Below are 12,015 nucleotides of genomic sequence, written 5' to 3'. Positions count from 1 at the left end.
TCCCAGGACTCTGAGATCATGACCTGAGCCGAAGGCAGATGGTTAACCATCTGAGCCACCCAGGTGCCCTGCTCTCCCTCTCTTAGAGAAGAGAAGAGAAGAGAAGAGAAGAGAAGAGAAGAGAAGAGGAGAAAAAAGAAAAGAAAAGAGTCTGGAAGGAAATACAGCAAGATGTCCATTGCCTTGGGTGATAGGATTACTAAGGATTACTAACAGACTTTACTTAATTTTATGTTTGCTTATTTATGAATTTTATATAATGAACATGTAATAAAGTAATAGCTTCCTACTTGGACATGCCAGGCTGTATGTGAAGCACATCATATGAGTTTCATTTGATCCGCACAAGGATCATCTCAGGGACATTGGTAAACCCAGTTTACAGATGGAGAAACTGAGGCTTGGTGAGTGTAAGTCATATGCTATATGAGTTTCCTGTGGCTACTGTAACAAGTGACCACAAACTCAGTGGCTTACAACAACGCAGATTTATTTTATTATTTTTTAAAAGATTTTTTAAATTTATTTGAGAGAGAGAGAGGGAGGAAGAGCACAGGCTGGGGGAGGCATAGAGGGAGAGGTAGAAGCAGACCCCCAGCCGAGCAGGGAGCCCAACTCAGGGTTTGATCCCAGGACCCCAGGACTACGACCTGAGCCAAAGGCAGGCAGTTACCCGACTGAGCTACCCAGGCGCCCCTGGCAACACAAATTTATTATCTTACAGTTCTAGACAGTAGAAGTCTGAAGTCTCACTGAGCTAAAATCAAGGTGTCAGCAGAGCTATGTTCATTCTGGAGGCTCTAGGGGAGACTCTGTTTCCTTGCCTTCTCTAGCTTCTAGAGGCCATCCGCACTCCTTGACTCATGGCCCCTTCCTCCATCTTCAAAACCAGCAATGGCTGGTAATCTTTCTCACATGACATCACTCTGGTTTTGATAACCCTGTCTTCCTCCTCTCATTTAAGGACCTTTGAAATTATCTTGCACCCACCCAGATAATCCAGGATAATCTCCCAATTTTAAGGGCATCGATGAGCAACCTTAATTCCATCTGCAACCATAATTCCCCTTTGCCATGCAAGAGTCACAGACTCTGGGGTTAGCATGTGGACAGCTTTGAGAGGCCATCCTCCCTTTTACCCAGGTTCCATAGGTACTGGGTGAGGAATTTGGAATATGAACCCATTCTGTTTCCCATACCCATGCCCTTAGATTATGCTACGTGGCTGATTATTTGTATACTGAAGAAATTTTTAACTTTTTTATAGGTTAAAAAAGTAGAAGGCTATTCCCTTTTTTGTCTCTTTAGCCTTATTCAGCCTTATTGCTATGCCATCCATCTGTCCTTACCTAAGTGTCCCATTCCAGCAAAATCCGTCTGCCCACTGTTCCAACACCCCAAGCTCGCTTCCACTTCAGCTTGTCCTGAATACTGTCTATTAAACTTGGGAGCGTCACTCTTGGTCATCTGAGAAGCTGTGCAAGGAATTTATTAGGGGAAATGGCTGGGCAAATAAGTGAGGGAGTGAAGAAAGGCTGGGAGAGCCACCTGACCCTCAGTGCTAGTGACAGGGAAGGAAGTGTCTATCTAAGGTGCAGTTTCGAGGAAAGCAGGTAAGCCCATCTTGACTACAGAGGGGCCCCAGCGTCCCTGCTCTGCCTCTGTATCTTTGCAGAGCTCAGTCATTCCCCGGGGGGAAGCCTGCCAGAGTATGGCCTTGGCCTAAAAGCAGAGCACAGCACCTGGGACACTGGCCAAATCCTCTTCCAGCACTCAGAGTTAAGAGGCACATTCTCATGGTTGTCAAGTGGGGTCTTCGCGGTGACACCTTTCCTAGAAGAAGCTTTCTGGACGCCAGATCATGACTGTCTCACCTCTATTTCCCCCCTGCACTCCCAGCTAGAGTGTGCCTAAGGGCTTTGCGTCTGGCCTTTGTAGCCAACCAGGCAGGCTTTCATCCAGTTTTGTCACTTAGCACCTTCCCAAGCCTCAGTTTATTTATCTATGGAATGGGTTAACAGCACTGCCTCCCACATTGTGTTGGTGTGAGGATGAAACGAGACGTGGAGTTTCAAGGTCTTCCTTGGGTCAGGGCCTGGCACATGGCAGTGGTGATGGTCAGCAAATGGCAGCCATCCTCATTGGAGTACTCTTTGGCCTAGCATGCCTAATAAAATTTTCCTGAAACTATCTACCAAGTGTTTTAATGTATGTGTATAAAGATGTTCATTTCCGCAGTGTTTGTAAAAAGGAAAAACCAACAAAAAGCATAAATGTCCAACATCAAGAGAACTGTTGAAGAAATTGTGGTGCATCTAGAACAGAAGCAGCCGTTAAAATAATAATCTATTTTTGATACAGATATTCTATAATGGTAGAATTTGTTTTTTAGAAAGGGAGAGAAAGGGGGGGCAGGGGAAGAGAGAAAGAATCTTAAGCAGGCTCCACACCTAGCACCAGCCTAACAGCAGGCTTGATCTCACCACCCTGAGATCATAACCTCAGCTGAAACCAAGAGTCCAAGGCTTAATCAACTGAGCCACCCAGGCACCCCTATAATGGTAGAGTTTAATGCAAGTTTTTAGTGAATAAACAGAATGAAATTGTTACTGAAATTATTGTTACTGATGTTTATATCCAAGAGGTGGAATAGAAATGATTATTTACTTCTTTTAGGTTTTTTTTCCTCCTAATTCTCTACAATGAACTTGTATTACCACTAAGAAAACAACAGCATTTTTTATTACCTGCGCAGGGGCGGTTATCAATGTCGATGGCGGTCCTTAGGTCAAACAGGATAAGGACTATTAAATAGCACCCATTATATTTAGTAAAAAGAAAGCATTTCGCGGCCACCGTGAGAGCAGTTTTGGCAGAGGCAGAACCCCTTGTCAGCAAAACAGAAAAAATAATTATGGCTTTTAAATTTAATTTTAAAAAAAATCACTTCCCAGGAATCTTGTTTGCACTAAATGGAGACCGGGGGATCAAGTACATGTGCAAATATATTTGTCCGTTGAGAAAAATGCTCAAAAGTTCGACCGCAGGTCCTCTCACGCGGCAGTTACCAAAACAGTGAGCATGCGCGAAAATACAGCGAGGGGAGGGCAATCAGGCTTGCTGTAAAACGTGGGGAAAAAGGCAAGGCCTTACGATTTCTGCACTTAGAAAGCAGCGTAAAAAATCATGCAAAATGGTAAAAACAAAAACAAACCTCAAAGCTAGTTTAATTGCATTCCTTGAAACATTGGGCTTGCAAACCGAGCCACAGTTCTTGCCGCAGGGGCGGGTAGCAAGCCCCACCCGTACAAGACGAAAGACAAAACCTACTCTATTGACCTGGGAGCGCGAGACGTCCCGCGCTACCGGCTTTGACCAATAAGAGAGCAGAGTGGGCCGGGACTCGCCTGTGACTGGAGGATCCGGGCGGGGCGGGGCTGTGGCTCCGGCGCGTGCGCTTCCCCGGCGGCTGATACCGCGCCTCCTCTGGCCAGTTTGCGGACTGTTGGGAGTCGGCGTTGCAGGCTTGTTTCTAGTTTGCAGAGACTCTTCGTTGTTTCCCCAGCTCGGTTCCGCAATGCCGGTGGACCTCAGCAAGTGGTCCGGGCCTCTGAGCCTGCAGGAAGTGGACGAGCGGCCGCAGCATCCGCTGCAGGTCAAATACACCGGGACGGAGATCGACGAGTTGGGCAAAGTGCTAACGCCCACCCAGGTACCCGAGGGCGTTAGGCGGGGGAGGCGTGCAGCTGCTCAAAGCGTGGAGGTCAGCGGGCGGGTACCTGGCGTAGATGGGGAGGATGTTCCGGTCTCTGTGCGCCGGGTCCTCCGAGGGAAAAGGGGTAGCGGTGCCCACGCCGCAGGCCTGCAGACACCTGCGGGCTCTGGGAACCCGGCACGTGGCGGGCGGAGCTCCGCCTGCAGGAGAAAGTGATCTACTTTCCAGGGACTTCAAGGCGTAGGCTGGGGCCTAGGCCCAGAAACAGCCTGGGCTGCGGGCGCGGGGGCGGGGAGGGGGCGGTGCCCGAGAAGTAGGTGGCCATGGCTATCCCTTCGGCTCCAGACCTCCCCTTGGGTCTCAGGATTTTAGGCCTCAGTTTGGGGAGGAAAAGCCCCACCCGAGATCAGGTGACGCATTATGTAACCGGTGACCAGCATCGCCTAGCGAATCCTCCCTTTGTCTTAGCGGGCAAGGGCATGAAACCACCCAAAGGTAAGCGCGTTCTGCAGCTGGAAGGCTGGAGGGCAACGGCCGGCCTTGGCCGGCCTTGTTCTACCGTTTGGCCTGCGAGCTGGTTAGGGCCTGGCTATCGGAAGTGGGGGAACTAGAGTGCCCGACACTTGCCAGTTGTTGGTTCAGGGCAATGGTGTGAATAAATTGTTCTGACAGTTTACTGTTGTGATGTTCACATATAAAGTGCCCCTCTTGCAGCCTTCGTTTTCCCAGACTCACTGTCCAGTCTGCTCATTTTCTGTGCACTTTTAAGTATCCAGTTAATTCAGATTTCACTTTAACAGGCCCCAGCTAAGCTGCTGGTCACCAAATCTAGAGACTCTGTCATTCCAGACCAAATGAGGTTGTAGTTCAGAGGATTGCGTCAGCTCCAGGGTTGAAATCCTGACCCCACCTCTTTCTGTTAATAACACGCTAGGGCAGGAGTCCTGTAGTGTAGTTGGAACTAAAATAACATACGTTAAACTTAAGCTCCTGGCTCTTAGTAGAGTCAATACACTTTAGTTTTTCTTAATAATCTACTGTGATTTACCTTTGAGGAACCTGAAATCAAAGAGTGTTGGCTTCTTCAGCATTTCTGACTTTTTAACTCCAAAGTGGTTCCTTCCTACAGGTTAAGAACCGGCCCACCAGTATTTCGTGGGATGGCCTTGATCCAGGTAAACTCTACACCTTGGTCATGACAGATCCGGATGCTCCCAGCAGGAAGGACCCAAAATACAGGCAAGAAAGATTGGGAACACCAGGTTATCCAAATAGGACCTGGTGCTTCCTGGCACTGTGTAAGCCCCTTGCTGGACATGCTGTGCCAGGAGAAGGAGACCGAGTCTGGGATGCTCACACACATGCTTAAGCCAGAGTGTGCATTTCCTACCTCTTCAGTCCCTAGAGCAGGAGTCTAGAAACTGTAAGCCGAGAGCCCCATCTGCCTGACACATGTTTCTGTATAGCCTCATGAGCTAAGAATAGTTTTTACATTTTTAAATGCCTGAAATGGAAAGAGTCATACTTTGTAACATGTGAAAATTACATGACATTCAAATTTCAGTGTTGATAAATGAAGTTTTGTTGGGACACAGCCGTGAGACCTTACTTAATGTCTTGTCTATGGCTGCTTTCACACTGTAGCCGCAGAGTTGAATAGTGACAGAGACCGTGTGAACTGCAAAGCCTAAAACGTTTACCGTCTGGCCCTTTACAGAAGCTTGCAGATAGAATCTCAGAGGGCGGGAGGGAGGTATGGGGCCCTGTCTTCTGCAGACCAGTGAGGTTTGCACTGGCCAAGAAAGCAGGACTGTCTGTCTTATTCATTGCTGCAGCCTGGTCCAGAGCATGTGCTTCATGCTGGCAGTGCAGTGAGTGTGTACTTACTTCCTGCGGTGCTGACCGGTCTGTGTTCCTTGTCTTAGGGAGTGGCACCATTTTCTGGTGGTCAACATGAAGGGCAACAACATCAGCAGTGGCACAGTCCTCTCCGATTATGTTGGCTCTGGGCCTCCCAAGGGCACAGGTCAGTAAAGGCTGCTTTGTGGGGGAGGTGAGAGGGGGGCAGTGGGTACACATTAGGATTGGCCCAAAGGGCTGGAGATTTTAGTCTGGGTTCTCTGAGATCTCTTAGCCTAGTGGAGCGTCTGGGCAGCACAGTTCACCTCCAAGGCAGTTGCCTGCCAGAGACATTGAGACCTGCAGTAGCATCAGGTGGCTAGAACCTTGGGTTCTGGTCAGGTGGACCCTCCGTTAGCTTTGCCTCTTGGCCACTAGGCCTTTATATGCAGGGAAGTTGGTGAGAGGATTCCAAGGAAGCAGTGTTGCAGAATGCTTGGAACAACTTCTGGGGGAGTTGGTGGGGGGGGATTGAACAGTTAACCCATCTCAGTTCTATATTCAACCTTTGCCCTGTGGGATCTTTGAGTTTCCAGTTGCCCTGAAAGATCTCAGAAATGATCATAGTATCCTAAGTAATTATAAAAGATTGGCTTTGTTATCTCTTTATAGCTCCTTTTTAGGGTGGTATCATCTTGAAAAGATTTGGAAGGCTTTAAGAAGTATACTGAAGATACACATGTTGTATTTTGTTGTGTATCACAGGCTCTGCATACAAAGAGGGAGAGGATACTGTATTGAAACTCTCCAAGTGGGATAAGCTAATAGTGGGAGATGCACTGTTAATACTTGTGCGTTGCAGGATGCTTTCTTTTGCAGGAACGAAGTAGTGGTGGGTGGACACATTGTTGGGCCGTGTTAGTCTGAGAAGGTACAAGGAGGTCCCTGACAAGAACAGTTGGCCGTAGACTCATGCTTTATCTGTAGACCCCAAAGCTTCAGATGGCCTCAGGCCCTCTCGCAAGTTCATAAGAGGAAGGTAAAGGTACATCTTTCCCAGGGATCTGTTAAGTTCTCTAGGGCAGTTATACAATTAGGCAGTTTAATTATGGGAAGTACACACATGAGAATAAAGCAATTCTCTCAAGTAGGAGCTGTGTTCTCATTAACAAAAAAAAGCCTCAGTGACTTTTTTTTTTCCCCTTTCGATTTAAAAAAAATACTCTGTTAGTATAATTTGCATATAATAAAATGCCCAAATCATAGTAGTTTTAGTCCACGGATACTGACTGACAGATGAAGGTGACCATGTAAGCACCTTTGAAAACAAGATGTTTTTCAGCATCTTTGCTACTTAGTTGGTTAGAGTGAGTTTTACAAGGCACTAGGTAGGGTAGGTTCTGGGGCGAAAACAGTCAATGAGACAAACACTGTTGCTTTATGGAGTTCTCTTTCTAGTCAGGAGACTAAATTGGAAAGTCAGACTTTCAGAGAAGTGGAAGGGGTATTCAGATGCGTGTGGTGGAAAATGACTAGCAGTCGGGTCCCAGTGGAGTTGCGTTGGGAGCCCCAAGCAGGATGAGTGAAGGGCAAATGCGATAGGAGGGGTGGGCAGGGGCCTTGAGGCCCTAAAGCTGGGTGTGGACTTTACCCCAGTTGCAGTGGGAGGCCATTGGGTGATTGTGGGCAGGTGAGTGATCTGACTCCTTCCACCTCTGCGGGTCAGCCCCTCTTGTAAATGGGGTGGCTGGGTCCCTCCAAGTTGGCACTTCCTGTGAACACGGGGGATGTCTCCAACCCTGTTGCCTAGTTGTGTGTACATCTTCCGTCCTGCCTCTCCCCCTAGGCCTTCACCGCTATGTTTGGCTGGTTTACGAGCAGAATGGGCCACTGAAGTGTGACGAGCCCATCCTCAGCAACCGATCTGGAGACCACCGTGGCAAATTCAAAGTGGCATCTTTCCGCAAAAAGTACGAGCTTGGGCCCCCAGTGGCTGGCACGTGTTACCAGGCAGAATGGGATGACTATGTGCCCAAACTCTATGAGCAGCTGTCTGGGAAGTAGGGGAATGCTAGGAGACAAACTGTGCTGGAAGTCTCAAGCAGTACAGTGATGCATGTAGATTTCTCTGCTTCCCCATTCCCATTCTCACAGGTGAGGCCTGAGCAATCAGGTAGTGGTTTAGAGTGACCTTTCCTTCTGCCTGTCCTTTATAATCCTAGAGGGTCACCCCCCCCCCCGCATTTATGTTTTGATCAAATTTGAACTCTATTTTGGGGGATATTTTGGTACTGATTTGGGGTCATCGAATTGTTAATATAAGAATAGCAACCCAGAATTTAAAGAAATAAAAATTCAGGTAAAAAGACCAGGTCTATAGTAATAGAGCAGAGTGTCAAAGAATCTTTAAGGGAGGTTTAAAAAAAAAAAAAGATTCATTGCCTCTGCTTTTGTGAGCCTGAATCAGGAATTGTGCATGATGGCACTTCTGGGTTGTGTTTTCACGGCCGTGTCTCTCCCCAAGACAGCCAGAGGCTGGCGTGTCCACTAACCCCCAACATGGTACATCTCGGACTGTTAACTAGGGGTCAGTGTCCTGCCCTGGCTCCTTTGAAGAGCAGTACTGGAAAAAGCAATAGGGAGAGTTGCCCTGTGGTTAAGGCACAGCCATGTAGATGAGCTGCAGGGCTGGGTGAGGGCTTGTCAGAAATCCCTAAGTCTGTGTCTATCGAACTGGTCATCTTTGTCTATAGGAAAGCCAATCTGAAGTTGTGGAATATTGTGTTAATTCTGCTATTTGCTTATAGTTGACTAAAAATAAAAACATTGTGTGGATGAACCAGGTCTCCAGATATTTTGCCTTTTTTGGGTATGGGGCTTCATAAATGTGGGAAGTCAAGGGACAACTTCTAAGGGTGAGTAGCCCCTTTCCCAGACCAGCAGTGACTACTGGGACTTGATTCCAGCACCATACAGAGGATCCATGCTTGTACACGTGCCATCAAACTACATTTCAACTTGAGGGTTTGGAAAAAAAAAAAAAAATCGCAAAGTTTTAGGCCAACTCCTTTTGCCCAGAAAGTACCTTTGCTTTTCACAAGTGGTCCTTTTCACCTGAGAGTGAAACCAGCGGGAAACCTTCCCCCTCGGTGTTGTTGCATGCAGGAACAGTGACTTAGAACTAGGCTACACCTCTCACTGTTTTGACTTGCGATCCGTAGAGAATCCACACCCAAAGGGCGGAAGGGTGGGTGGGGGGAGATTACAGTTGATCCTTGAACAGCATGGGGATTAGGGCACTGACTGCCCTGTGCAGTCGAAAATCAGTGTATAACTTTTCATTCCCCCAAAACTTCACTGCTAATAGCATACTGTTGACTTGGAAGCCTTAACACTAACAAATAGTTAACACATTTTGTGTGTTACAGGTATCATATGCTGTATTCTTAACAACGAAGTAAGCTAGAGAAAAGAATGTCATTAAGGAAATTATTAGGAAGAGAAAATACATTTACAGCCCTGTACTGAAAAAAGTCCACATGTAAGTGGACCCACGCATTGGAAAGCCCTGTTGTTCAAGGGTCAACTGTATTTTCATACCCTTTGATGTACCAAAAAGAAAGGAAAGGAAGTATTTGAAGGTTCACATCACTGACCTGGTTTGTGCCAGAGAAGGGATCGTGGTTGGGTGTGGCAGGTGCTAATTAAGCAAAGCTGGGTCTTTCCCCCACCATTCCCGGCAGTTCCTTCTCTGGCAACGCTGTTGGAAATGTTACTTTGTGTAATCTCTGTGGAGGGGACAGTAGAGAGTAATTATTTTCTAACTTCAGGGTTTTAAAATTCAAGTTTTAAATAATTTGCAAAACAAAAGTTATATAAAGAAAACAACTACCCCACCGACTTCATTTTTTATTTTATTTTGTTTTTGCAATTTTTTTTTTTTAAGTAGCCTCCATGCCCTCCGTGGGGCTTTGAACTCACAACCCTGAGATCAAGAGTTGCTTGTTCTACCTACTGAACCAGTCGGGCACCCCCTACCCTGTTGACTTTATTTATTTATTTATTTATTTTAAAGGGTTTATTTATTTGTCAGATAGGGAGAGCGCAAGCAGGGGGAGCGGCAGGCAGAGGGAGAACAGGCTCTCCCCTGAGCAAGGAGCCCTATGCGGGGCTCGATCTCAGGACCCTGGCATCATGACCTGAGCTGAAGGCAGACGCTTAAGACTGAGCCACCCAGTTGTCCCTACCCTGTTGACTTTAAATGCAAGAAGGAACACATGCCTATGGTTAGACAAGGCACACAGCACCGGAAGAAGTGCCTTCCACCCTGACCTTCCTGGTGCTTCAGCAGCAGTCTGAAAAAAGACACAAATGTGAATATCCACATCAGCGTATATCTACATATTTTCTCTTTAGAAATTATGGTCTTGCTATACACACCAGCATACATTGTGATGCACTGTTTTCCCCCAAGTAATGCACCTTTGTGCAGTGTATCTTTAGTTAACAGGACCCTACGATTCATGTCGTCATTTTGAAAAAATACTCTATTTTCTGGATGTTCTGTAATTAACCAGTCTAGTCCCCTACTGTGATTAGATTACTCCTGGTTGTTTGCTATTATAAATGGTGCTTCTGTAAACATCTTTCTGTATGTATACATGCTTTTGCAGGCAATTTACTGGGGTAGATTTCTAGCATTGAAATAATCAGGTCAAAGGGTATATACATTTTCAATACTGATACTGACAAACCACCCTCCAAAAAGATCACATGATTATATTCAAGTCCATGGTATATGAAAGTATCTCTCCTCATACCCTTAAGCAGTTTTCTCAAACTTTAAACATTTTGACAATTTGATATTCGTTTTTAGAATCATTTACTCTTTTTTTCTCTAAACTCCTGTTTTCTTTGAGACTTACCTGCTGACCACAGTACTTTGTCAGTCACAGAGACTGAAAAATCAATGAGGAATTATGGTATGTTCGTTTCCTTGTCTAAAATAGGCTTAGACTCAAAAATGATTCAGAAAAAGGTCAACAACCCAACCAAAAAAGGTAGTGTATACGTAGTGTATACGCAAGAAGTTCACATGAAAGGAATACATAGGAAAAGATCTATTAAGAGGCGTAGAAACAAGGGGATAGCCTGTCTCACCTATTAAACCTGGAAGGTGAGGGGAACTTGCCCCAGGACACCGAGTTGGGAAGTGGGTGATCCAGATTCTGAAGCCAGCTTGTCTCAGAGCCCAGCTCATAACCACCACGCCTGCAGGTTCTCTTCGAGGCTCAGCCTCCTCCTGTGGAAAAGGAGTGGTGGCAGGGTGGGCAGGGGGAGGGGACCATCATTCTGCCTTATTTACCTCGCAGGGTCGTTGGAGAAAATGGTCTTTTGTTGAGATGAAGTGAATATGTGGAAATGATGAACTTGACCCGATTCACATGTAGGAATAACGTCTACAATTGACCAGCTTTCTTCAAGGTTGTTTCCTGTTTATAATGTTTACCAAAAGTGTGTCTATATCTCTGTAAGGGTTTAGCATGAAGAGATACGGGAGTCTTTAATTTGCTTTAGCAGCCCTGCCAGAGGCCAGTATTTCCAACAACCTTGGAACCTCGGAAGTGCTTATCATTCGGATTTCATGGCCAAACGTGTCATTGCTCTGGAAGCCCTAAATTAAACCCAATTAATAGAGACCAGATCTTGGGAACACAAGGTTGGTATCTAGATAATACTTACACGTGGCAGCCTGTGGCCGATATCCTCTCCTGGGTCAAGGAGCAAAGGACTTCTGTTCTTAAACTGGTGCTAAGTCAAACAGCCTCAGCATCCACTTAAAACCTGTCAGCTGTTTGACTTGCTCTGGGATGTAGACCAGATCCTTAAATGACCTATGAGGCTCTATAAGATGTGATTCCCCCCCACCCACCCCCCCGTCTGCCTCTAGCTTCCTGTGGTTGTCATTAAGCTCCAAACTTGCCGGCTGCCTCTCAGTTCCTTTACAACCCAGACTGCTCCTTTACAAATATTACCTAGAATCTTCCTCTTCCACTTTCTTTGAGCCATTATCCTTTAACTGGCCTTCAGGGAATCCGGACTAGGCTGGATTCTCCTGTACCACTCCATTGTAACACTACCATTTGTAATTTTAAAATCTGTAAACTTGTGTCATTTTTTTGTTTAATGTTTATCTCCTCCACTAGACTGGATCCTTCTTGAAGGCAGGGACAACCAGTGTCCTGCTCGTATCTCCAGAGTTGGACGTAAGAAATCTAATGACCATCAGTTGAATGAATCATTGTAAAGAGGTTCTTAAGTTTAGGGCATATGGATTTCTTTATAGCCATACACCATACCATAGAAGTTCCTTCTCTCCTTCCCCAAATGTGTACTTCTACAAAAATCTACAAAAATTCACATACAACTGAGTTTTTACAGAGCTCTCTAAAGCCCACTCA

General features: G+C 46.2%; 1 protein-coding gene across 1 annotated transcript; it reads left to right on the top strand.

The window, feature by feature from the left end:
* Positions 1–3,474: 3,474 nt before the first annotated feature.
* PEBP1 (phosphatidylethanolamine binding protein 1) lies at positions 3,475–8,393 on the top strand. The gene is made up of 4 exons (XM_008688942.2): positions 3,475–3,712; positions 4,845–4,954; positions 5,641–5,741; positions 7,401–8,393. The coding sequence occupies exons 1-4, from the start codon at positions 3,578–3,580 to the stop codon at positions 7,616–7,618; spliced, it is 564 nt and encodes a 187-aa protein (XP_008687164.1). The 5' UTR covers positions 3,475–3,577; the 3' UTR covers positions 7,619–8,393.
* The last annotated feature ends 3,622 nt before the right edge of the window (positions 8,394–12,015 follow it).

Source organism: Ursus maritimus, unplaced genomic scaffold, assembly GCF_017311325.1.
Source record: "Ursus maritimus isolate PB19 unplaced genomic scaffold, ASM1731132v1 scaffold_33, whole genome shotgun sequence".
Lineage (NCBI taxonomy): Eukaryota > Metazoa > Chordata > Mammalia > Carnivora > Ursidae > Ursus > Ursus maritimus.
The sequence above is the reverse complement of the archived record's forward strand: the minus strand, read 5'-3'. Positions and strand labels throughout refer to the sequence as shown.

Coding starts and splice junctions, on each gene's coding strand:
- PEBP1 (XM_008688942.2), top strand. CDS start 3,578: ATGCCGGTGGACCTCAGCAAGTGGTCCGGGCCTCTGAGCCTGCAGGAA. Junction 3,713..4,844: donor AAGTGCTAACGCCCACCCAG/GTACCCGAGGGC, acceptor TCCTTCCTACAG/GTTAAGAACCGGCCCACCAG. Junction 4,955..5,640: donor AGGAAGGACCCAAAATACAG/GCAAGAAAGATT, acceptor TCCTTGTCTTAG/GGAGTGGCACCATTTTCTGG.